The following is a 25786-nucleotide window of genomic DNA, read 5'->3' as shown; positions in this document are numbered from 1 at the left end:
AGCTTTGAAGATGTTTCACCTCTCATCTAAGAGGCTCCAAATCTAGAACCAAAAGGTGGAGAGGCCCAGGTATTTAAACCCTAGTGAGGGTTTTCCCTTAGGTTGTTGAAACACTGTGAATCATGTGTGTCATCACATGAGCCAAGGTGTAAAAAAGGAGTGGGTCATTACACCAGAGGTATCAGGTGAGGCAAGATGTGAGTGGGGGTTGTAGCACCTGGGAAGGAATTTCAAGACTGCATTGTCTGTGAATGACATTCAATGATTGTCATTCACAGTGGACATAGATGGCCTTACTTACTTCCCTCTCAAACAATCTGCCTTCTTGGTCCAAAATATAAACATTGTCATCTAGTTTGAATTACCTGGGACTCTCCACCGTTTGGTTTTAGAACTGAAGAAGTCTGTTGGATGAGAGGTGAAACGTCTTCAAAACATTTAATGAAGTCCAGTGTCTTTCTTCCAAACTTATTTGACTACCATGACCTGTGTCAATCTCCAGCAACGCCCACAAAAAAACCTTACACAGGAAGTTGATTTCGGAGCTCTGATTTAAAAACAAACAAACAAACAAAAAACTCCTACTACCTGATCGTATGAGTCTTAGCCAGAAGATAATGCAGGGCCCTGGAGTTGAAGTTGGCAAAGGGACTCATCCAGTACTGACTACCTCGAAATCGTCCCGGTGTATTCCTTACTAACCCAGATATGAAGAAACGTGAGTAGCCTGTGGACTTGTTGGGAGCCGGTTCTCTACCAGAACTGGTTCTCGATTCCCATCCCTACTCAGTGGCTAGTTTGGGGGTTATCACCACAACCATAAGGCACCAACCACCTGGCAACTGTAGCTCAGTTCAGCAGCCTCAGCAATGAAAGTGGTGGTGATCAGTTGACAGCTTATCCCCTCTCTTCACCTAAGTGTCCAGAACATGCGGCCGCAGATCTGGTCATAAAATTGCAAAATCCATCAGCAACCTGCTGTCTAGGCTGTCCTGATGCCACATGCACTCATGGACATCCTCATGTTCAAACATGGAATTCATTATGGACAAACTGTGGTTTGCACAGAAGTCCAATAACAGAACATTGCTTTTAAGAATAATTACCCCCACCAAGGTTGTTTTTGGCAGCATGTCATTATTCTACTTTTAAAATCAATAATTCGAAAAGATTTGAATTCTGGTAAAACTTTGTAGAAGCTTAGAATGGAAAATCATTAACAGTTCAATAAAGTTTGGTTTCTATGGTCAATTTATTGCCGTATATCTTAGAAACGGATTCATACAAGTTTGGTGTGCATTCTCAACATATAGTAAGAACCTCAGATACAGGAGGAACAATGCGGTTTTCATCCTGGTTGTGGAACACTGGACCAGATCTTTATCCTCTCGAGGATACTCGAGGGTGCATGGGAGTTTGCCCAGCCAGTCTACATGTACTTTGTGGACTTGGAGAAGGAACTCGACCGTGTCCCTCGGAGTGTCCTGTGGGGGGTGCTCCGGGAGTATGGGGTGTCTGGCTACGGGCCATTCAGTCCTTATACGACTGTTGCAAGAGCTTGGTCCGCATAGCCGGCAATAAGTCGGACTTGTTCTTGGTGGGTGATGGGCTCCGCCAGGGCTGCCCTTTGTCACTGATTCTGTTCATAATATTTATGGGCAGACCCAGGACACGCTGGAGAGATTATATCTCTTGGCTGGCCTGGGAACGCCTTGGTGTTCCCCCGGATAAGCTGGAGGAGGTGGCTGGGGAGAGGGAGGTCTGGGCTTCTCTGCTTGGGCTGCTGCCCCCACGACCCAGCCCCGGATAAGCGGAAGAAAATGGATGGATGGATGGATGGATGGATAGTAAGAAGCATATAAAGATTATAAATATACTCTCACATTTGACCTCTGACCTTTTCTTCAAGGTCAGATGAAAACAAGTGATAATAATGCTATATAGAGCTATTTAAAACTGTTTCTTACTGTCCTTGTTTGTATTGACTGCATATAGGCATATAGGTAATTATATATGGAGATTCTAAATATCATGTTACTTTGTGACTTTTTCCTGTCACTCTAGCCTAGTACTGGCTAATTTCAGATACTGATACTGAATTTCAGATACCAATTTTGATACTGACCTTAGCAGAAACATGTTTCTTTCACTTTATCTTACTCACATACCCTCAGTCACAGCTTTGTGTCTCTTTTTCAATCCTGTCTCAACTCCCCATGCCTCAGTTTTCTATTAAAGTTGCAGTGATTCTTCACTGAAACATTTTTTGCTAGCTTTTTATAACGTTCATGTGATGTATTTGTGATGTAAATATGTGACACTATTTCCTTTCCCTATAACCAAAAGCCTTAGCAATCCATCTGCCATTCTCTACACCCCCTGAAAAAGTTGAGATTCAAGCTTTTCGTACTCTTCTCTGCTCTGGCTTTCTGCTACAAGGTGAATGGAAACTCGCTAGCTACACTCCTTCCCTCATCAGTATGTTGGCTTACTCGTTCACATCATCTCTTTACACTTTGTGACTTTGTCAAAAGGATACACAGTGGTCTGAAAAAATGCTTGCCCCCTTTATGATTTCCTTTTTTGTATGTTTGTCACACTTAAAAGTTTCAGATCAAACAACTTTAAATATTAGACAAAGATAACACAAGTAAACAAAAATGCAGTTTCTAAATGAAGGTGTTAATTATTAAGGGGGAAAATATCCAAACCTGCTGGTTGGGCCACCCATAGCAGCAACAACTATCAAGCATCAAGCATTTGCGATAACTGGCAAATGTGGAGGAATTTTGGTCCGCTCATCTTTGTAGAATTGTTCAGCCAAAGTGGAGGGTTTTCGAGCTTGAACCATCTTTTTAAGGTCGCCACAGCATGTCAGTCGGATTCAGGTTAGGACTTTGACTAAGCCACTCCAAAGTCTTCATTTTGTTTTTCTTAAGCCATTCGGAGGTGGACTCGCTGCTGTGTTTTGGATCATTGTCCTGCTGCAGAACCCAAGTGTGCTTTAGCTTGAGGTCACGAACAGATGGCCATACATTCTCCTTTAGGATGTTTTGGTAGACAGCAGATTTCATGCTTCCATTTACCACAGCCAGTCTTCCAGGTCCTGAGGCAGCAAACCAGCCCCAGACCATCACACTACCACCACCATATTTTACTGTTGGTATGGTGTTAGTTTTTTGAAATGCTGTGCTACTTTTACTCCAGATGTAATTGGACATACACCTTCCAAAAAGTTCAACTTTTGCCTCGTCAGTCCACAGAGTATTTTCCCAAAAGTCTTGGGGATCATCACAATGTTTTCCGGCAAGACTGAGATGAGTGTTTATGTTCCTTTTGCTCAGTAGTGGTTTTTGACATGTCGCCATTTTTGCCCTGCCTCTTTCTTATGGTGGAGTCATGAACACTGACCTTAACTGAGGCAAGTGAGGCCTGCAGTTCTTTGGATGTTGTTCTGGGGTCTTTTGTGACCTATTGGATAAGTCATCACTGCGCTTTTGGGGGAATTTTGGTCAGCCAGCCACTCTTGATTCTCCGCTGTTCCATGTTTTTGCCATTTGTGAATAATGGCGCTCCCTGAGGTTTGCTGGAGTCCCACAGCTTTAGAAGTGACTTTATAACCTTTTCCGGACTGAGAGATCTCAATTACCTTGTTTCTCATTTGTTCCTGATTTTCCTTTGATCGCGGCATGATGTCTGGCTTTTGAGGATCTTTTGGTCTACTCCACTTTGTCAGGTAGGTTCTATTTAAGTGATTTCTTGATTGAGAACAGGTGTGCAGTATTCATGCCTGGGTCTTGCTAGAGAAATTGAACTCAGCTTTCCAAAAATGTGATACACCACAGTTAAGTTATGTTATAACAGGGAAGGGCAATCACGTTTTCACACAGGACCAAGTAAGTTTGCATTTTTTTCCTTCTACCATTAACACATTCATTTAGAAACTCCATTTTTCGTTTACTTGTTTTATCTTTGTCTAATATTTAAATTTGTTTGATGATCTGAAACATTTCAGTGTGACAAACATACAAAAATATAGGAAATCAGGAAGGGGCAAACACTTTTCACACCACTGTATATTGATTCCCTTATTTGTGTACCCATCTCTCTATTCTTTAAGCCTTCTCTCTTTGTTCCTCATTTGTCTTGCTTCATATCCTTCAACCATCTGTCGTTGTTTTCTTTTTGGTATTCAATAACTTTTAAGACTTTTTTTTTTTAAATGATAAAGCTTAGAAATTCAACCAAACCAAATCAATTAAGTTGAGGCTGAGACTTTTTCCATATACTGTCATAGTAAAAAGAACATACAATTATGTCAATTCTAAAGTTCTTAGCAGACCATAAAATCAAGTAAATGCAAACTCAGATGAACAACAAAACATGGCGTTTGACACCTTGTCATTCAGCTGTGTACTAGTGCAATAGAGTATTGCTGCCCATCAGTGTGGGAAGGGTTATAAGGTTATTTCCATCTAATTTGAAGTCAATAATTCTACAGTGAGAAAAACATTCACAAGAGGAAAACATTCAGGAAGGTTGCCAGTCTTACTAGTGCATGTCCTAGCACATTCACCCTAAGGTCAGAGACACTGCAAGAAAAGATCCATATTTCAGACTTACAGGCCTCAGAAGGTATGTTCATCACAAGACCTCTGAAACATTTTTTCTTTGGACAGGGGATACCAAATTGCAGATTTTTGGCAAATCAAAACATTTGGAGAAAACTAAATACCTTACCTCCCATCAAAATAACTAGTGACTTTCTCATTGCCGCTGACTCTGACCACATCAGCATCCTCATCTTCCTGGACCTTTCTTCAGCCTTCAACACCATTTATCACACCATCCTTCTCTCACCTCTAACCAGATAGCTTCTCAAACTTGCCCTCACTGGTACTGTACTTTCCTGGTTTCAGTCCTACCTCTTCAACAAAACACAGTTTGTCACCAATGGAGGCTCCGGCTCCACCTCTGCTCCATTTAACCAAGGTGAGCCTCAAGGTACTGTGCTTGGACCCTTTCACTTCCTCATCTTAATGCCCCACTTGGCCAGATCATCCGCCACCATGGTTTCTGGTTCCATTCCTATGTTGATGACATACAACTTTATTTCAGTACCAAACCCTCCACCCAGCTCTCCCCACAATCACTTGCCAGCTGTCTGCATGAAATAAAAACATGGATGTCATCTAACCAACTCAACTCAACAGTAATAAAACTGACTTCTTGGTTGTTGTCCCCAAAGCCCTACTCTGGGAGGCTGGCAATCTACATAGATGGTTGCCTCATCTCACCATTCCCAGACATTTCTAATCTGGATATTGTTTTGTACTCCCACTTTAATTCCAGGCTCATATCAAATCTGTGACCAAAGCAGGGTTTTTTTTTTCACCTAATGAACCTAATGTCTCAGATTTAGCCATTATTAGCTGACTCTGTAGCACAGACTCTAGAACTCACCCACCAGGCTTCCAACAGACTAAGCTCTGGGAACACCCCCACCCTCATAAATCTCCACTGGCTTCCAGTAAAATCACACATTATTTACATAATTCTTCTTCCTGCTTACAAATCCCTGCACCCATACATGCAGTCCTCTGTCATGGGACTGCTTTCTGTCCCTTGTACCAGTCTCCAAACCTTTGGGGACAGAACCTTCAGTGTGGCAGTCCCCCACCCTCTGGAACTCTCTCCCATCTGAGCTTTGCAAGACCCCATAACTGGACTCTCCTAAGAAACTTCTTAAACTCACCTCTTCAACAAAGCCTTTTACTTCCAGCTTGTTTGTGTATTTAGTCTTAAATGTCCTTAGGTTTCTTCAAATGCGCAATACAAATAGGGGAGTGACCTGGTCATCTTGGAGTCATGGACTCGACCATGAACTCCTTTTTTATACTATCTGTCCAACGGCTAGTCATGGCCAAAACGGAGTCACGCGTTAGGGTTGCTATGCATAATTGTATACGCCTGCAAATCTCAATGCACTGAAACAACGCTGCATAAAAGCGTGGGCCCAGATTTCTCCACAACTGTGTAAGAGACTGATAAAATCATACAGAAACAATTCAAGAAATTGCTAATAAAGGTGTTTGGGTCCAAATGCTACTAAATCATGAGGTGTAGTAAGTTTTTCACAAACTTTTTGTCAAATAATTTGACACAGTGTAATGTGTTGTGCTGTTCATCTGAGCTTTCATTTCAACACCTGCTGATTCAAATGGAAGACCGTAGAACTGATAGAACGTGTACTTTCTTTTTACCATGACAGTAACTGTGTCAGCCACAGTTTGTGCTGTCAGTTGCTGGTTTTCAGCTTTTGGGTATATCATAGAAAGCGGATTTTAAACAACATAAGATACGCATGATATCTAACATAACATGATTAAGTTGCCAACCAACTGGCATGTCAGCAAGTCTTAATTTTACTTATGAACCTATTTGTCGACTGATTTTCAGTAAGTTTCTCATACCAGATCACTTACTCACAGTCTAACTTCCTTCTATTGGGCTGTTCTTTATTTCATCTTCAAGGCAAAACTCCCTGTTTGCATTAAAGAGGACACAACATTTGGCTGTTGTAATGCAAGGCTCTCTTAGTTTTTCATTTTTAAACTACCCCTACTCAACAAAAAATAATGGTGTACCTTGCTTTCTCTCTGCTTTCCTTTGCAGTAACTATTATTTCACTTTCTTCAGTCATACAGTTTTCAAAATCTTTTGGCTCTGTGAACTAGGCTTCACTCTTGAACAGTTAAACTTCTTCCTCTCATAAAGAGAAATGAGAGCACAGTGATATGTTCCAAATAACAGCCATAGCACCTACAAGTTTTAAATTTATCCATGTTCTCTAACATATACAAAGTGTGCAAGTGTTATGAATCCAGCCATAAGGTAACAAAGTTTCCTTGATAATGCCGTTAAGTGAGTCCTCATTTTTTCCTACATGTGTGACTAGTACTGACTACTTTAATTGAGCACCTCCCCTTTTGTAACCACATACAATGACCATATACAAACTAAGTACTGTTGAAAATCTATTGTTGGATGATCAACACTTCACAATAAAAGTCATTCTCAACGTGGAATCATTTTGGAACATATCACTACGCCGCCATTTCTCTTCATTTAAACTGCAAGCAGACAGTAAATAAGCTCGTTTCGTTACTTAACATAACTTACTACAATACTGTATGCAATTTTTATTTCATGTTATGTTAAGGATTAGCGAGGTCTCACTACTACAGCCTCACTTTCTAAATGTATACTTTCCCCATTTCAGTACTTTTTTGTTGGATGTAAAACTAAAGACCGCACAGTTTTTATGTTAGCAGTGTGAATCTGACTGTTCTTCATTTCTCTCAGCTTCTCTCTGTTTGTCTGTTTGTTCATCAGACGGCCCAGGAAGAGGTTCATTCTAAGGAGCAAAAGGTCAAACTCCTGACTGCCAGTGTGAATAGTTTCATTGCCAAAGCCCCGCCCACAGCCCATGATGCTTTGCACTCAGAGTTGGATGTACTGACAGCCAACTACCAGCGCCTGTGCAGCCGCCTTGATGGGAAATGTAAAACTCTAGAGGTACATTGCATTCTTTCTTTTCTTATTTGTTATCGCTGCAGTAATTTTCGACCTTGGTGTGCACTGAAAAAAATGTATGTAAATTTTATGTAATGTTATGCACTTTTATGTAAAATAGTCATGTCCTTACAAGGGGCTTCAAGGCTGATCCTTGCATACATCATGCACAGCTCTAGAGGGGTGTTTTGCTGTGGATGTGATTTTAGAGAGTGTATAATAGATATTATAGCTGAAATGAACCAAGTCAAGCCAATTTTCAGGCTTTTTTCTTTTCCTTTTTTCATTTTATCATTTTACCATCAAATTCTAAGCCTCATTAAAAAGAAGTCTTATGTTCAATTGTAGTCTACATGCACTCATCGTGGGAATGAATGTTATGGTAATTTGGGGGCTTTTAATTATTTATTTGAATTGTTCTTTTTCAAGGGTGGAATGATTGTACTGTACGCATCTTTAATTACTTAAAAAAATTGGATGCACAAGTTTGAATTTATGTTGCACAGGGTCAAAATTGTAAAAACAGGCTCAAATATATACATGCATTTACTTAAATCAAGCAGTGCTAAAGCTTCTACAATGAAAAGGGCAGGCCTGTTAATTCCTTGTTAGTGATCGTGATTGAGTACAATCGGTAGTTTTTGTTTTCTGTTGTAGAAAGCATTTTAGATACGCAGAACAATGAGAAAGTCCAAAGAACTGCCTTTTATCTCTTTAATGTTCCATTGTTTCCTTTATTTAAGCTCAAATCAGTTTTGATGTTTGAATGCACCGGAAGTTACAGAAATATACAGATATTTGTGCAAAAAATGTAGCCAGTAAAAGTAAGTTGTCAGAAAAATAAATAGTAAAGTACAGATATGTGAAAATTCTACTTAAGTACAGTAACAAAGTATTTGTACTACGTGTCTGTGTTTATCAAAATGAGGTACATTGGGGTTATATGTAGGTATTTAAAGCTGTATAAATAATAATAAGACCACCTAATTACACTTATTTTTATTTCATCTAATTCCTTCAGAGTCTTTACTAAATATATTATGAATCTAGACATACTCATATATTATATAAACTGCAATTTGACAGCTTGACTGGATTGCTACTTAATTAAAAGGTAAAATTACAAACTAATCAACGCTTGATTTTGCTATTATGTTCCTGAGGAATAATTACATCTGTGTCTTGCAGTTTGTAATAATTCAGTTTTGACTGAAGCATTCTTTTGTTACCCTCTCTTTTTCTCCCATTCTCCAGAGTCTTTCTTACCTCTAACAATTGTATTGTGAGTGCAGGGCACATGTCTGTTTTGTGTTGCAGGAGGTGTGGGCGTGTTGGTGTGAATTGCTGTCCTACATCGAGCAGGAGAATGCCTTTCTGGACCAGTTGGAGGAGAAACTGGACAAGACAGAAAACTTGCCGGGAGGATCTGACGAGCTACAGAAGGTGCTGGATGTAAGTGTCAACACAAGGATTCACGTGTAAAGCTGGTAAAACACCAGGAGTGGCTCTGCCACGTTACATCAATAATGCAGTTTTGCTCCATTCTCTACACATTTAATCCACACTTGGAGAAGTCTTCACAGGGTAACTGATATTTGCTCTATGCTGTTCCTGTGTCTGACATCCTGCCCTCCTCATGTGTGCTGTGCAGCCTAACGTGGAAAACGGTGAATGAATTGCTACTTATGTGGTGGATTTCTACTGAAGTTGACTCCAAGGGCTTTTTATGACAAGACTCATTCACCCAATCACACACATTCCTACAGCACTGTTATCGATGCCTAGGCGCTTTCTCTAATCATTCCGGTGAACGCAGGCAACTCAGTGGGCGAGATAGAAAAAGGATATGCAGGAACTGGGGATCGATCAGCTGATCTTCTGACTGGTAGTTTCTCTTATTTCTTTCTGTCTGTACATGCAGAGCATTGAGGTTCTTTTGCAGCACCCAGAAGACAACAGGAACCAGATCAGAGAACTTGCCCAGACCCTGATGGATGGAGGTGTTCTGGATGAGCTGATTCAGCAAAAGTTGGATGCTTTCAACACCCGATGGGATGAACTTATGGCGAAGGTAAGATATACAGTACATGTTCTGAACTATAATGTAAGCACACAGTGGAAAACCAACCCTGAAAGAACCGTTACTTTATTGTTTTAATAAGCAGTCTACTTTTTTTCATATTTGTTAATATGTTTTAGGCCAGAGAGCAGTTTGTGCTCATTTACCTGAATGTGTGTAGTTTATTAGTTTGTCTGGAAGTAACAGTGGGAAACTCAAATGAACTACTCACTGAACTACTTAGCATGAACTTTCTAGTCACTGTCAGAACTCTAGCTGCAGCACAGGGAGCTTTTAGGACAACCTGATAATTCATTGGTCTGGGAGACATGAAACATGGGGTGGATACACAGAAATTGGTGGTAACTTAACTCTCACTGCTGAAGGACTGATGACAGAATCAATTTCATGACCTAAGCCATGCTTTTGGACCTCAGGGCAGTGCAGAAAGTCTTCCATGCAACAGATGAATTGTGGACCTCTGTCAGATACCATTTCCACTGGAATACCATGAAGCTGGAAAACTTGATCAATGAGTAACTTAGCTTTCTCAGAGGCTGTGGACAGTTTATCTAAGGCAATAAAGTGTGCTGACCTGGAGAGGATGGAAAGGATGACTATTGTATATTTTGGAGGTAACAAAATGGAGTGCTATATGAGTCCAGGGTCTATAGTGTGTTGACGCGAGTTGTAACAGACCAGGAGGCCATTGGGAGCTACTTTAGTTTCAGGTTCAGATCGGGCATGCTGTCATGTGTCATGCCCTTTCACAACTCACCGGAAAAAGTTCAGGCAGAAGTGAAACAGCATCATTTCTGGGCGTCTGCCTCACGCACAATTATGGGGGTCTGAGCCATAAGCATTAGTGTCTGGGTGGGTCTTGTGGTGACACTGGAACGGATCTCCCGAACTACGGTGACTGATTGCCATTGTTTACTGAAGAGTGGCACCACCTGCTCCTCCTCTGAGCTGGTCTTAAAAGCCAATCCATTGATTACTGCTCATGGCTCACAGGTGAGAGGAGACAAAAGTGGGAAGCAGACTGTCCCATATTTATAAAACATAAAGTTTTTGTTGAACTTTCTATATTAGACAGCGAACAAAAGGTACTTTTATGTAATTTAATTGTTGATCTACTACTTAACTAAAAGTGGAGGTCTTTATCAGCAGGAAAAGTTCTAAAACTTCTAAAAATACAGTTAGATTTTTTTAGCCACTGTTAGGATTTCTTGTTGTCACTCACATCTTCTCTTTGAGCTTGATTAATGATTCTTCTCTTCATCATAATTCTCCTGGAGACATCTTGTGTTTCTCTTCATTTTCACACCTAAACTTAACTGGTTTTTTTTATCATTGCTCCCCTTTTTGTATCTTTATCTGCCTAATTCTTGTCCTCCATTTGTCCCTATGCCATCCTTCCAGTCATCACCGATGACATGATTGCATTCTCAGCCACTTGCTGTGATCCTCAGTGACAGATTAGACATAGTTGTGCACCTCCCTTACAATAGAACCAGATTAATGTTCTCCTTGCTGCCTGATAAGCCTTCTTTTGTTTATCTACCCTACATAGACTGCAAGAGTGTGTGTGTGTGTTTTGTGTTTTTTATTTCAGAACCTTTGTATTTTTGAGAGGAACAGAAGCTCCTACTCCTTGTTTTGGTATTTATACCAGCATGTATGCATGTAGGGGGAGACTGGGTAGCTCTGAGCCCTGTTTATTTGTTATCTATGAAAAAGACGAGGAGCCGAAAGACAGGACCAGAGTTTTTGTGAGTATTTCTTGGAATGATGGATGAGAAGCAAATGTGCACAGAGAGCAAAATATTGCCTGAATGTTTTTCCTTTGTTGAGCTGAAAAGATGGCATTGAGGAAATCAATTTTCATTTCTTACATCTGGCAAAAATTTGATGTGTATCATGAGCAACACTGTCAGATAACTAGGGTTGTTTGTCAGTTTCACGGTCTTCCCAGGGATTTCAGATAACCTTTGAAATCTTATTGTTTTAAAATTTGAACATAATATGCACCAGACATGTACTCAAAATGCCACATTAGTCTGAATATAGGCTGAGCCTGAATATATCATCCAAAGCTTTGTTTGAGCAAAAGTCTTGTTACAGAAAGGAAAGGAATTGGAATTCAAGGAGATATCAGCAATTCATCTTTAAACTGACTAAAATTTAATTTTCTTATGCAAGTGAAATATGGTTATATATAAGCTTAGAGATTTAGTTTTCACTTATAATAAGTTAGCATTATTATTATATTAAGCGGGATGACAACACATGTTCAAAATGCAAATTCAGTAAAATAAATAAATACATAAAATGTTATAAAAGAATGCCCAAATGAAAATCTGATACTCTGTTTACTCTATCAAAAAGAAAAGGAACTCTTGCTATGAGTGGCCAAAGTACAGACGAAAGTATGACTTATTCTGTTATTGACACAGTAGCCGTCAGTAAACTGAAGGCCTGAGCATACTACAGAAATCGACTTTAAAATGGTTTGGGAGAAAGGTAACATTTTCAACAATATGTTTGTTAGATTCAGACAATTTTTAGGTTTCATTCAGCACAGAAAAATGATCTACTTCACTTGTCACATGCTGTTCTGCTATAACAGCTTATTTTGATTTAGAAAGTGATTCTGAGATTGTGGATCTGTTATAATTGGTGATCACTCTTACCCCAGAGGCTTCAAAAAGCGTTATTCTTCTTTTTCACCCTACTTAGCTGATGAAAAATAAGATAAGTGCAAGAGTCAGTCAGCTTCCTTTCACTTTTTACCATTAGTTTATCAAGCTCTAGTTAGCTGACAGAGCAGAATAATAATCTCATTATATTAATGTTCCACTTTAAAACTCAGTGATAAATCTGCCCCATGCATGCAAAAAACAATAATTAAATAATTTCACGTCTCTTTGTTCATTTCTTCAGATCAGAGATGCATACTTGGAGATTTCATTTCATTGTTTGGTAACAGATGAAAACCAATTGGAAGGTGTTTATAACATAAGGCAGTCAGTCATCAATGTCAGTATGCACGCGATGGTTCGGGATAGAGGAATAATGAATAAGAAGAAACACCCTAGTGTGAGGGCCTCAGATGCATGCACTGCTAACATAAGGCTTAGGCTGGCTCAGGACTATACTTGGAACCATTATCCTTCTGTATGGGATTAGTATGTTCACCTGTAACCGCATACATTTAAGCCTTCTCTCTCACACACACTCAGTCGCACAGGCTCTTATATGATGTAATAGGATTGTTTACTAGTTATTCTTGTCTGCAGTTAACGAGAGAGAGTGAAGATGGAAACACTGCAGTAGACACTGAGACACCTCACTGATAACAAATTTCAGAAGAGCGTTGGTTATATAGTGACAACACCGAGAGGACATGCGAGAGAAATCCCAGAATCCATCCTTCAAGAGGGTACACACAGGGGGGCTGTGTGTCTTTGTGTAGATGTACTCCTGTCTCGTGTATGTAGCTGTGTTTGTCTGTTTGTGTGCTAATAGTGAAGCCTCTATGAGTGCTTTACTGTGCTAAAATTCTTATGTCCTGTAAATAGCTAGAAAATAGTCTTCATATTTAAAGATGGGTATGCAAACTGGGAGCTGGTTCTACAGGAGAGGGGGCGAACTTTTAGTTATTGTTTATAACAGCTAGTTATTGTTCTTGTTCTTCTAATTTACATGAGTTAGAATATGTCTTTTGACTTTGTTTTTCTTGTTTCCACAGGCAGCACTCAGGCAAAAAGAGCTGGGGCAGAACCTCCAGTTGGCTCGGGAGAATGACAAGACCCTGAAGCAGATCCAGGAATCCTTAGCTAACACAGACCGCCACCTTACTGCATACCTGGCTGATCAAATCGACGCTCAGCAGATACCACAGGAAGCTCAGGTAGCCATAGTACAATGATCCTTCTATAACCTTTATAGTCACATGACAGGAACAAAGGCATTTGTTTCCCACTCCAACCAAGAAAGACAGAATTCGGAATGATATCCTGATTTTACAAGACAAATTTTATAAACATTTGTAAAATATTACAGCACCCTAATGTGAGGTCTAATATCAGCCAGCCAAAATAAAAAGAACCAGTTCTGAAACCAGTTTGGGCATCTTTAGCAGATTGAAAGTCTCTATTTAAGGGCAAATCCAGACCACCACTGACCATTGGTGTTAGTAAACAAACAGACACACAAACAGCCTCGGTCTTTGTGTCCTTGCCTCTTTTCCTGCTGTCTTCCCCACACTTTGATTTGATTTCACTCTCTCTCCCTTTCACCATCTCTTTTTCAATCTCTCTCTTACTGACACACACACATATACAAGAGGATAAAAGAATGATTACATTATTGGAGCAGAGTGGACGACCATTCCTGAGACTTTGTTTTTAAAGAGAAGGATGGCAGAGACAAAGTGTGTGCGAGAGAATCTGTAAGTGTGGCGGTGATGTAGGCTTGCAATGTGTTTGGACTCCATCCTCTCTCTTCTTGATATCTCCTTCCCCCTTGTGGTCAGCAGAAGGTTGTACACTGTTAGTCCATTTAAGCATTTTTAGGGTTTATTTCACTTTGAATTTAGTGTTTAATTGAATTTAATAAATTACATAAAATTACATGAATTTTTTATGTATTATGTGTGTTTGTGTTTTCACAAGAAAATCCAGTCAGAGCTGAGCAGCCATGAAACGACCCTGGAGGACTTGAGGAAGAAGAACCAGAACAAAGACAAAGACCCTTCCCCAATGATCATGGGACAGATGGACCTTACCCAGGTACATAACCACAGACAGTGTGCTGAAATGTACAGCCAGAATGGGTAATATAGGTGCAAACAGCCCTTACTGACGACCACTTGAAAACATCAGGTCACGTTTTCTATCCTAAAGCTAGAAAACATGTAAATGGACTCTACTTGAATGCTCAGATCTCCTGCACATCAAATTTCCTGTTTTTTGCACACATCAGAACCTGTTTTGAGGTGTTGGGTGGTACAAGTATAACCAACAGTACAATATAAAACACAGAAAATAATGCTGAAAATCAAAGGGCATTATTATTTACATCAGTGCGAGCATACTGTGCCATGTGGGGTGGCTGTAGCTCAGGCGGTAGAGCAGGTCATCTACTGATCGGTTGGTGGTTCGATTCCTGGCTTCCCCTAGTCTGCATGCCAAATATCCTTAGGCACTAACCCCAAATTGCTCTCTGATGCATTCATCAGAGTATGAATGTGTGTGTGAATGTTAGTTAGAAAGCACTAAGAAAACGTGCTTGTGTGAATGCACAAGTTGTGTAAAGCGCTTTGAGTGCTCAGAAGAGTAGAAAAGCGCTATATAAGAACCAGTCCATTTACCATCTATGTAAGGCCTAGATGTGGTAGGATCTCAGTAAGATGTGGTGATTTCTCTGCAGTCTACATGCAGTTTGAATTCCTTTCCTTTTCTCATGTTATTGTCCACGCTGCAGCATTCCTGTACAGTATTTGATACCGTCGCCCTGTACTGATTACAGGTCAAATTCTAAATCAAAGAGTCGGGGCAGAACTGATTGACGTGCAGGTATTCTACACGGTGTTCATGCTGAGCTTGTGACAGACTAAAACTGATTATGTAGTAATTATTATGTTATCGCAGTCTTCTTTTTTATCTCAACTGCAAATTGTATGCATGTTGCACATTTGCGCCACTGACAGGTGATTAATACCTGCCAGTACTCAAACGTGTCTTTGGAAGTTATTGCTGTGGTAATTGTATCAATTGTATCAATGACCACTTTTTGCCATGTTAGTGGACAAATGTACAGACAGGATATGGTGTTTGCTGTAATCAGTAATCCTGTAGGACTCTTTGCCTATCATTATGTGTACTATGGGTGTGCGTCTTTTCATTTCCCAGAAAATGCTGGCAGATGTGTGGACTAAGTTCCGACTCTTCCAGAAGCCTGCCAACTTTGATTCTCGGCTGCTCGAGTGTGAGCGTGTGCTAGCCTGGGTCAAAAGTCAAATGGGGGTGCTGGACATCCGCAGTGTGGAGCAGGATGTGGTGCAGTCACAGCTGGAGCAGTGCATGGTGGGTATTTGTTTCACATATGAACTGATGGAGAGATTCCATCAGTGTGAATGGGTGAATGTGGCATGTTGTATAGAGCGCTTTGAGTACTCCGGGAGAGTAGAAAAGCGCTATATAAGAATCAGTCCATTTACCATTTACCATTCTATTTTAAGTGGCTTCTATCTATTTGGCTTGAACAGAAGCTGTATAAAGCGCTGAGTGAAGTGAAAGGGGAGGTGGAGACGGTTATAAAAACAGGCAGACAAATCGTACAGCGGCAGCAGACTGAGCAGCCCAAAGAGCTGGACGACAGAGTGACTGCCCTGAAACTGCTGTATAACCAGATGGGAGCTCAGGTTAGGACACACACACACACACACACACACACACACACACACACACACACACTGGAGTAACTCCACAAGCATAATCAAAGAATGTGTGTTTGTAGGTGACAGAGAGTAAGTTGGAGCTGGAGAAGAGTCTGAAGTTGTCAAGGAAGCTGCGTAAGGAGCTGAACGGGCTCACAGAATGGCTCGCTGCCACTGATGCCGAGTTGACGAGGCGCTCTGCAGTGGATGGAATGCCCAGTGACCTGAAGGATGAGGTGGCGTGGGCACAGGTACCTACGTGTATATATCGACATGAAGACAAACATTAAAGAGTGACCCTCTAATAATATCTTTTATTTTAAGTGCCTTTATAAACATGCAAGGTCACCTTACATAGAAAAGTTCTTCTGTCCTTGTTTCCTAATTGTTCTCAGTCCATCCATGGGGAGACGGAGAGACACCAGCCACAGCTGCAGGCAGTGGTGGACCTCGCCGAGGCCTTAAAGGCTGTGCTGCGCGGCCACGGAGGCCTTGTGGACGACAAAGTCAGCCTGCTGCACTGCAACTGGATTGCAGTGACTTCTAGAGCAGAAGAATGGCTCAACCTGCTGCTGGTCAGAAATAGAACTGAAATCATTCTGTGATTCTACTCTTATTATACTTTTCATTTATCTGTTGTTTCGGTTCTAATATTAGACCTGGCTTGCTAAATATAGCTCTTGTAGATGTCACTGTTTGCAGAGTCAGAAGAGTCTGATTTTTCTCTCTCTCTTTCTTTACCTCTCTTTCAGGACTACCAGCAGCAGATGCACAAGTTGGATGGACAAATACAGGAAGTGAATGGATGGATCAATGGTGCAGAGAGAAAAATGAATGAGATAGACAGCCAGGGACCCAGTGATGTGTTGAAGGTTATATTGTTTATATACTTTGAGGCTTTTTTCCCTATGCCAAATGTTTCTTTCATGCCTTTGGTGGAGACAGTTTATACACCTAACATATGTGTCTTGGGACCTGCAGGTGCTACGTGCAGAGCTGGAACTCACCAGAGGAAAGATGGAGGAGGTAAGGTCTCTGGGGCAAGAGTTAATGTCCACCAGGGGGGACAACTGCCAGGCCCAGGTCAGACCCAAGTTGGAGCAGCTTAACCACAGATTTGACACCATCTCTCAGCGCATTACCTCTGGAATGGTAGGGAAGTACCTTTATATAGATATACTTTTAGAGCAGTAACACACAGTCTGTGTGCATTTTGTTTGTTTGGCTGTTTCATATTTATTGTTAAATGCTATATCTTAAATCCTAAAATCCATGAATTTACTTTAATAGATTTCAAATTGTAGTTGCTCCTTAACTCTTCTTCTTAGTCTTACTACATAGGTCTGAGACTGTGTAAATAAATGTACATTCTGTGTGTATGTGTGCACCTGTACATCTTTGCCATGGGACTGTGTGTGTGTGCGGCAGACGGCAGCATCAGCCAAAGAGCTAGAGCAGTACCACAGTGAAGCGCAGGTCTGGCTGGAGCTCCTGGAAGATGAAGTCAAACAAGGGGAAAACCTGAAGGAAGAAGATTTCCTGGAGGACAAGGTCTGTTACCCTCACACCAAGGTTCAGTCACAGCTAGTGTGACTTCCAGTCATTTTCTGTTTTGACTAACAAACCAAGCATGTACTTGTGTGTTTAGGACTGTGAGGAGGGCGCAGTTAAGGAGTTACTATTAAAAGGAGAGAGTCTACAGAAGAGAGTCCCGGATCTGGACAAGAGAGAGGAGATCAGACTTAAGCATAACAAGCTGAACATGAAATACAACACAGTGAAGGTAACACACACAACAGCTAATATTAAACAGAGTAATAACATGGGAGTATATTCACAATGTGTTATATCATTGCAATGAAATATCTAAAAGTTGCTGCTAACACATTAAGCCAAACCCTGTTATCTGTGTTCAAGTCATCAAAAAGTTACTCTTTGCTGGCTAGCATATTATGCTAATATGCTATTATTAGCTAATATGTTAACAATAAGCCAAAATAAAGCAAACAATTACATTAAATAAAATAAAACTTTAAAAAAGTAAAGATTTTTTAATTTCACTAAGTACAAAACTAAACTTGTACTTGGTTTTATAAATATAGAAGTATAAATATAGAAGTATTACATTAAATAAATAAAAAACATGTTAAAGTGCTCATACATGCAAATACAGAAACAGTTTGTACAATTAAAACTTTTTGAGTCAGTACTTTCATGACCAGCTTTTTTTGAGATAATAATTCTGGGAGGAAAGAAGCAAGATTACATGAATGTTAGTGTTCTTCTTCTCAGCTATTGCTGCACATAAACACTGTTTTATTTTGAATACATGTAACAGCAGGTCAGTTGGATAAAAGCTGTGTCACATAAAGATATTTCTGATATTCATGTGTGTGCATGTCTCTATGTGCTTGTGTGGGCACATGCATGTAGGACCTGCGCGTCCTTCGAAACAGGAAGGCATTGGCCATTGCGCCCCAGTGGTACCAATACAGGAGGAAGTCACATGACCTGCTTGCCTGGCTAGATGACATTCAACGCAGAGTGGACTTACTGCCTGACCCCCCTGAGGGAGAGAGGGTCAAGGTGACGATGTGCACAGAAACACACACACACAGTTCCATTCCATAAAGCACCACTTCTTTGTATTTTCTATTTGGCTTTTCTCAAAGACACACAGCCTGACTTTATCTTTGTCATCGCAGCTCTTCATCTCACGCCTTTTCTTTCCCACATCGTCTGCTTTGATCTTTTGTCATTCTGTGTTTTGCGGTATATATTCCTTTGTTTCTATCCTCCCTCTCCCCTTCTCCAACTTTTGGACAAAGATTTAATATCAAAGATTTGCAGCTTTATCACATGGAAACACTCCCTGAGCAGTTTTTTTAAGGGAATAGTTTTTTATTACGATCACCAGTAGATTTTATCAAGCCTTTAGTTATTTATTAATGGACCTAGAGTTGTATGCAATATTTTATTGTCATTAAATAATTACTAACTGTCTTTTAAGGCAGCATTGAACTTAAAATCCCTGTTTATTACTTCACGATGAATGATAAAACATGCTCCTTTTTAATTCAGTATACTATGGAGCTTTGCTGCAGCAAACATACTTGATCTTACTTGACCAACTCAGTAGCTTTAGACATTGCCAACATTATATTAAAACCATGTACTTTACTTATATTTGTCACTTGATTCGTTTTTCAGAATAATTTATATACACTGTGTTGTAAAGTAATCACTTATTCACCCAAACCATTGATTTCAGGTGTTCAAATCACTTAGATAGCCACAGATGTACAAATGACAGAGCAAGGTTACCGGATGCTGAGGTGTATAGTGCACATCACTATAGACCTCCAAACTTCATGTGGTCTTCAGATTAGCTCGGGACCAGTAGGTAGAGAGCTTCATGGCTGGGCAGCTGTATCCAGGCCCTACATCACCATGACAAGCACAATTGCAAACCATTGGATGCAGTGGCCTAAATCACGTTGCTACTGGACTCTAGAGCAGTGAAAATGTGTTCTCTGGAGTGATGAATCACATTTCTCTGTCTGGAAATCCACTGGATGAGTCTGGGTTTGGCAGTTGCCAAGTAAATGGTACGTGTCAGACTGCATTGTCTCAATTGTAAAGTTTGGTATGGGGCCATTTGTCAGGAGCTGGGCTCGGCCCCTTAGTTCTAGTGAAAGGAACTCTTAATCCTTCAGTGCATGAAGACCCATAAAGACATGGATGAGCAAGTTTGGTGTGGAAGAACTTGACTGACCAGCACAGAGTCCTGACTTCAACCCAATACAACACCTTTGGGATGAATTGGAGCTGAGACCGCGAGCCAGGTCTACTCGTCCACCATCAGTGTCTGACTTCACAAATGCACTTGGAAGGGAAAGCCTACCCAGAAGAGTTGAGGGTTTTATAGCCTCAAAGGGTGAGCCAACGTCAAATTAAATCCATATTAAAATGGGATCTCAATCAAATTCATATGCTTGTGAAGGCAGCATTTGTAACTTTGTGTTACAGCTTGTAGGCGCTCCTTCTAGTTGCTATGTTTTTGAAACTGCAGCATCTGAAAAAAACACAAAATCATATTGTTTGTTTAGTGCGATTTTAAGTATTAAGATGTCCAATGATTTTTATTTTGATCAAAGTACTACAGCAGTGCAGCACTAACATCTGGTTCTGATTTGGAGAAGGTGTGAGAAGGAAACCCTGGACTTCCACCAGTTTCCCCGCCCTTTCTGACTCTCTGTATGTGTTTCACTTTCAGATGATCACTATGACATTTCGCTAAGCGGACACCCCACCCGCACGTCTCAGACTCACCATCATTGCCGCGACAGATATTCCTCACTGCTTGTCCGTCTGTGTCTCTGTCCATCCTTCTGCTTCCAGTCTGTTCGTGTAGCTCTTTGTTACTGTTCAGCCAGAAACTGCTTAGTTCACACACAGCACTTTTTTCTGCACTTGGCCAATGACTTTACTTGTTCTCTGTATGAATAAAGTCTTAAGGCAGTCAGTGCCTCATGATTATAGCACTGCTTTCTTTTTGAAATGGAGTTAAATACTATACAAATATACAGCCTGAACTTTGTATATGTTTATATGTGACACTGACGAACACAACACTTTGTCCCTGTTGTCAGTGTATTGTCTCTGATGGGTAAATGATGTGTTGATGGGTAAAAGAAAGTGGAATGTGTCATTATTTATTATTTGAAATGTTTGTGTAACTGTGTGTGTGTGTGTGTGTGTGTGTGTGTGTGTGTGTGTGTGTGTGTGTGTGTGTGTGTGTGTGTGTGTGTGTGTGTGTGTATGTGAGAAAGAGAGAGAGAGAGAATGTGTTTCCAATACATCTACATACTTCTCTGTGCTTGCCCTACTTGGCCCCCAACCAATAGCAAGTGACCTTCCCCATTGATTTTGTTCAATAGGAAATTGGCTCAGAGTTCGACAAGAAGAAGGAGGAGCTTAAGGAGGTGCAGGGCTTAGCCAATCAGCTTTCAGAGGCTGGAGCCACCAATCTAGTGGAGCCCCGCCAACTCCAGCTCAACACACGCTGGGTTGAGGTGGAGGGCAAGTTCATACCCTTCAAAAGACAATGTGTGAGTTTCAGTAGGCACAACTTGTGTATCTACAGTACTAACAGAAAATACTTTAATTATTATATTTCAATACTAACTCTTTAATCTCTCAAAGGTAGTAGTAAAAGTTGTAACAATTCATTTTTATCTAACAGCATGAAAGCTTCAGTCCTCTCCAAAATCATCTCCAAACGAAGGTTAGGAGCAGTAAACTTACAGTCATGTTTAAAGTTAATAATCTTAAATCCACAGTCAGCCAACGAACAGTGTTCTGATTGAGTACAAACTAATATTGGTACCACAAACTCATTAGCTCTAACAACTATGATATGCTAGTAGTGCTATCTTAATAATTTACTACTAGATTCAGAATTCATGTAGGCTGTTTTTTAATAGTGCTACCGAGGTGGTTAGCATAGAGTGGTTACATTTTGTGTGTTTCCCTATGAGACTTATGGACGGTAAGAAACATTTAAAATGTTACCAACATTATCTTTTAGTAAAATATTAGTCCCTACCTAAATACCCCAAATTTGGGACCTTGTCTGTTTATAGTACATTTTTAATACCTTCAAAACTGATAGTACAATATATTTTTATGTTTTGAAAATCTGGACTCGATTAACTCCACTAAAGGAAACAAAGTTGCTTTTTGTGTTTTTCTATGCTGCATTCTCATCCACACATTATATCTGTACACAAGTTTAAATCTCCTTGGTTGCTTTGTCTTACTCTGTGTCACTGCATGCCTCCTGCTCCACAAACCAATCACATTACTGGCAATTCCCTGATCTGCAAATCACAGAAGATGTATGTATCTTGTAAGCCACTAACAGGAAATGATATCATCTTAGACAGATACACATGTGAACTGTCAGATTTCAGGCATACATTAATTTATTTCTACATGTGATCTCAGACCAGTCTTAAGCACATTAGTATCAGTTTGTCTTTTTCTGCCTTGCTCTGTTACAGCATTGGACAGTAAACATATAAGTTGCTAATGTCACTGATCTGGTCAAATATTTTCCTTAAATATTACTGATCACAGCGATCTTATGAAGCTGACATCTTCTGGACTCTGTCTTCATAATACTAAAGTGCTCTCAAAATAATTAAGAAAGTTCACTTGAAAAGATTCAGGCCGCAGATCGTAATCCAGCCAAGCACTCTGATACAGGATCAGAGTGAATATATTCCAGTGCATTATAAATGATAACAAACATAGCCTATCACCTTCATGACTTCCATCCCTATCCCCACAGGGGTTTTCTTATGTTAGTAATCTTCCATAGTTTTCCTACTGACATGAGACAAGTATCATTTCAAATGTTAATACAACAGCTTAAGCTTGAGAAAAGAAAACCCTCCCTTTAAACTTAACCTCCTGTGTGCTTTGAGGGTAGGACGGTCACTATGAATTTTTTTAATGTAATTGTGTGTTACCTGCATTTGGGATCACAATAATTCATAGTGTCCTAAATAAATCATACTCGTTAAATATCAGCATATGAGACGAAATAAGTGTTTTAGTGAGTCTTTGTAGCCACAAATTATAGTGGATTTGGCTACAGAGTTACAGGTCAGGGGGTAAGGAATAAGGCCACACATCTGGCCACCCCTGTTGGTAGTGTCTTGCCCAAGGATATTTGGCATGCAGACTGGAAGCACCCAGAGATCAAACCATGAACCTTTCAGTTAGCAGACGAAACCAATTCTGCTATTGTTTTATATGAGGTCAAACCTGAGTGGCTTTAAGTCCACTCTCGACTACAGGTGCTCTGTGCTCATGTCACACACGAGAGTCAAACACAAAATGTTGGAAAGGCTCACAATGAAAATGTGTGGGCAGTGTTTGGTCCTTTGCTATGAATGTGAGGCAGTAAATTAGAGTCTAACCATAATTACTATGCAACCTTTGCTCTTAAAATAATGTCCAACGTTGACATAATTCATAAATATGACCACAAGCTTTTCCCAATTGTAATCACGTCTATTTTAAGCAGGAAGGTTCTGGCCAGCCAGTGAACTTGGAGTGATTAAAAATAAATAAATAAATGCAAAATTAGTCTTAAGAATTATGAAAAAAATAACAATAGTCAGTCTTTAGCATCCAGGGAAGAACTGTCTCAAACTGTAGCCTAACGAAGGTTTAGGAACACAGCTGAGTGATATTATGACAGTCTAGTTTTTATGGTTACAGTGTTGTGGGACACATAATTATAAAAAGCCATATGCACAGAACTAATCAACAATAGACAGAAAAAGCATGTAATATGAAATGTAGTATTCTGAGCACTTTATGGGCTTCTTGTTGGCTTAAAATATGAGATGTCAAAAAAAAGTGAGAGGTAACTTTACAGGATGGTAGGTGACAGCACTTTTTTCAGAGACATGCTTCTAGTGTATGGGCTCAAACTGTGGTCATAAATATTTTGTACTTGTAAATCAGTTTTGTACTTGTAAATCAGGATTTGTATGTGTAAAAAGAATTTGTGTGTGGACTTAGCCAAAAAATACGTGTGAAACTCTGCACTCAAGTTTCAAGTTACAAGTACGAATTTTGACCCTGTTTTTCTTCCTTTCATCTGATTGGCCAATGTCATGTCAATCACAAATTTAACTATCCAATCAGAGAACAGGTGGGTTTGGCTATTGGAGGGGTGCTTAATGGAGTTTCAGGTCCTTGAAGGGAATAAATGCCCTTTTACATGCCAGCCCAGCGTTTTCCTTCATCACCACGAAGGAAAACAGTCTGTGGTGGTCTCAGTTTGGTGATTTTTGTGTCACAGGTTTACGTGCTTAATACAGGGACCTCCAGAACCTTTTCAACAGTGCTGCGGACCTGGGGAGGGGGTCTTCACTAGTGGGGATAGTTACAAAGCTTTCTTCGTTATGAATGAGCATACATGTTTTTATTGAATATTTGAAGAACCAGCAAAAAAACCCAGAAACTCTTGTAGAGGACATAAAATCAGAGATAAAAACAACAAGGAGCAGGTGCATCTAGTACAGGTAGAGCTGCTGCAAAAACCCACAGAGCTCAGCAGCCAGCGCAACAAATTCTGGATCCTTTGCTTTTAGTTAGCATTAGCAGCACATCCTGCGTCCGATGTGAAAGGACCTTTATGCTGCGCACTGTGACTCACAGCCATGGTCCCGGGTCAGCCCTGACTTTGTGTTAAACTAATCCTAAAGTAATAATGGTATTTCTAACCACTGATATACCACAACTTTATCCTTTCAACAGCTACTGAAAGTTTGGGGACCTAGCTTCTATAGGATATTTATATAGAGATCCTCCAGCTTCAAACTGTATTACCCTTCAAGGACCTGCAGTTCAAAAAAGCGCCCCTCTGACAGCCAAACCCATCTGTTCTCTGATTGGATAGTTAAATTTGTGATTGACATGAAATTGGCCAATCAGATGAAAGGAAGAAAAACAGGGTCAAAATTTGTACTTGTGACTTGAAACTTGAGTGCAGAGTTTCACACGTATTTTTTGGCTAAGTCCACACACAAATCTTTTTTACACACACACAAATTCTTTTTACACGTACAAATCCTGATTTACAAGTACAAAATATTTATGACCACAATTTGAGCCCATACTAGTGTAGTAAACCATGATGATTGTAAGCAGAGAAGCAAAGGCATTCAAAACTGTACCTCTCAATTTCACCTCATAACACACACACACATACACTTGGCATGATATCAGAGAAAGGTTTTTTTCTTTTGCAAAGGCTTGAAGGATCAGTCCACCAGTTCTTCACATCAGAATCATTTTGACCTTCGTGATGAACACAAGTGGTTCTATGGCAACAGGTGCACTTTAGCATGCAGATGTTTGGGCATCAGTGGTAAAAACTGAGATCCTTAAAATAAAAAAAATTTTTTTAAAAAATGAGCATATTAGTTTTGCTTTGGACAGTTCAAAGTAGAACACCCCAGGAGAGCTCAGCTCTCACTGACCAAAGATCCTCAGATCTCAATTAGCCTATTAGTGTTACAGCTTGTTCACAGTCGTCATTAAAGATGCACATTTTAAGGCTTTCTCAAGACTCAGACTCCTCCAGCTGTCCCCTAACAATCAACAGGCTTGGGTTATTCTATGTACCAGATTGGGACTCTAAAAATGAAAACAAGTGTTTTTAGGTAGTAGTTTGCGTAGCTTTTATGGAAAGAATTCAAAAAACTGCAGTTTAACAAACGTTTCCAAATTCTTGAAGCAAATGTCAGTAACTTGATTTCTATGACAGGAAGAAGAAACATAAATACAACTCAGTAACTCAATAAACTACATCAGCCACAAGCTGAAGATTTTGCCTCACCCTTTAACCTAAACTAAGGATAAAGCTGGGGTTAGGCCTCCAAAGCAGGGACACCATAGCTTCATAGTACTAAAAGTTTGCAGAAAGAATGAAACCCATTCCATCAAACAAGAAGTCACATACTCTTAGCTCAAAAGGTTTTAATGGTTATCGTATTTGCCAAAGAGACATTTGCTAAGTACTGGCCATGCAGAGTTCCCCAACTTTTGGTTTGGTCACATTTTTCTCTGTTTTGATCATATGTGTTACACTTACATGACTTGTGCACAAATGCATATATATATAC

At 40.0% G+C, this 25786-nt stretch overlaps 1 protein-coding gene and 1 long non-coding RNA gene across 8 annotated transcripts in view; both read left to right on the top strand.

Moving 5' to 3' along the window:
* dmd (dystrophin) overlaps window positions 1-25786 on the top strand; it is a 251416-nt gene that overhangs the window by 105897 nt on the left and 119733 nt on the right. For 5 of the 7 annotated variants that reach the window (XM_063467782.1, XM_063467775.2, XM_063467774.2 and 2 more), the window contains 15 exons: window positions 7396-7578; window positions 8893-9027; window positions 9497-9646; window positions 13386-13547; window positions 14311-14427; window positions 15550-15723; window positions 15906-16061; window positions 16157-16327; window positions 16472-16651; window positions 16829-16948; window positions 17058-17228; window positions 17505-17627; window positions 17725-17859; window positions 18510-18662; window positions 21017-21187. In XM_063467782.1, coding sequence (XP_063323852.1) covers window positions 7396-7578; window positions 8893-9027; window positions 9497-9646; window positions 13386-13547; window positions 14311-14427; window positions 15550-15723; window positions 15906-16061; window positions 16157-16327; window positions 16472-16651; window positions 16829-16948; window positions 17058-17228; window positions 17505-17627; window positions 17725-17859; window positions 18510-18662; window positions 21017-21187 — 2301 coding nt within the window. Of the gene's footprint in view, window positions 1-7395; window positions 7579-8892; window positions 9028-9496; window positions 9647-11083; window positions 11407-12667; window positions 13077-13385; window positions 13548-14310; window positions 14428-15549; window positions 15724-15905; window positions 16062-16156; window positions 16328-16471; window positions 16652-16828; window positions 16949-17057; window positions 17229-17504; window positions 17628-17724; window positions 17860-18509; window positions 18663-21016; window positions 21188-25786 lie in introns of those variants that run through there. The other 2 variants (XM_063467776.2, XM_063467777.2) reach the window with 2 other exon arrangements.
* On the top strand, window positions 18669-20774 carry LOC134621329 (uncharacterized). Its single transcript, XR_010092190.1, has 2 exons — window positions 18669-20013; window positions 20353-20774. It is a non-coding gene; the product is annotated as an uncharacterized LOC134621329 (long non-coding RNA).

Source organism: Pelmatolapia mariae, linkage group LG23, assembly GCF_036321145.2.
Source record: "Pelmatolapia mariae isolate MD_Pm_ZW linkage group LG23, Pm_UMD_F_2, whole genome shotgun sequence".
In the NCBI taxonomy this organism is placed as follows: Eukaryota; Metazoa; Chordata; class Actinopteri; order Cichliformes; family Cichlidae; genus Pelmatolapia; species Pelmatolapia mariae.
The sequence above is the reverse complement of the archived record's forward strand: the minus strand, read 5'-3'. Positions and strand labels throughout refer to the sequence as shown.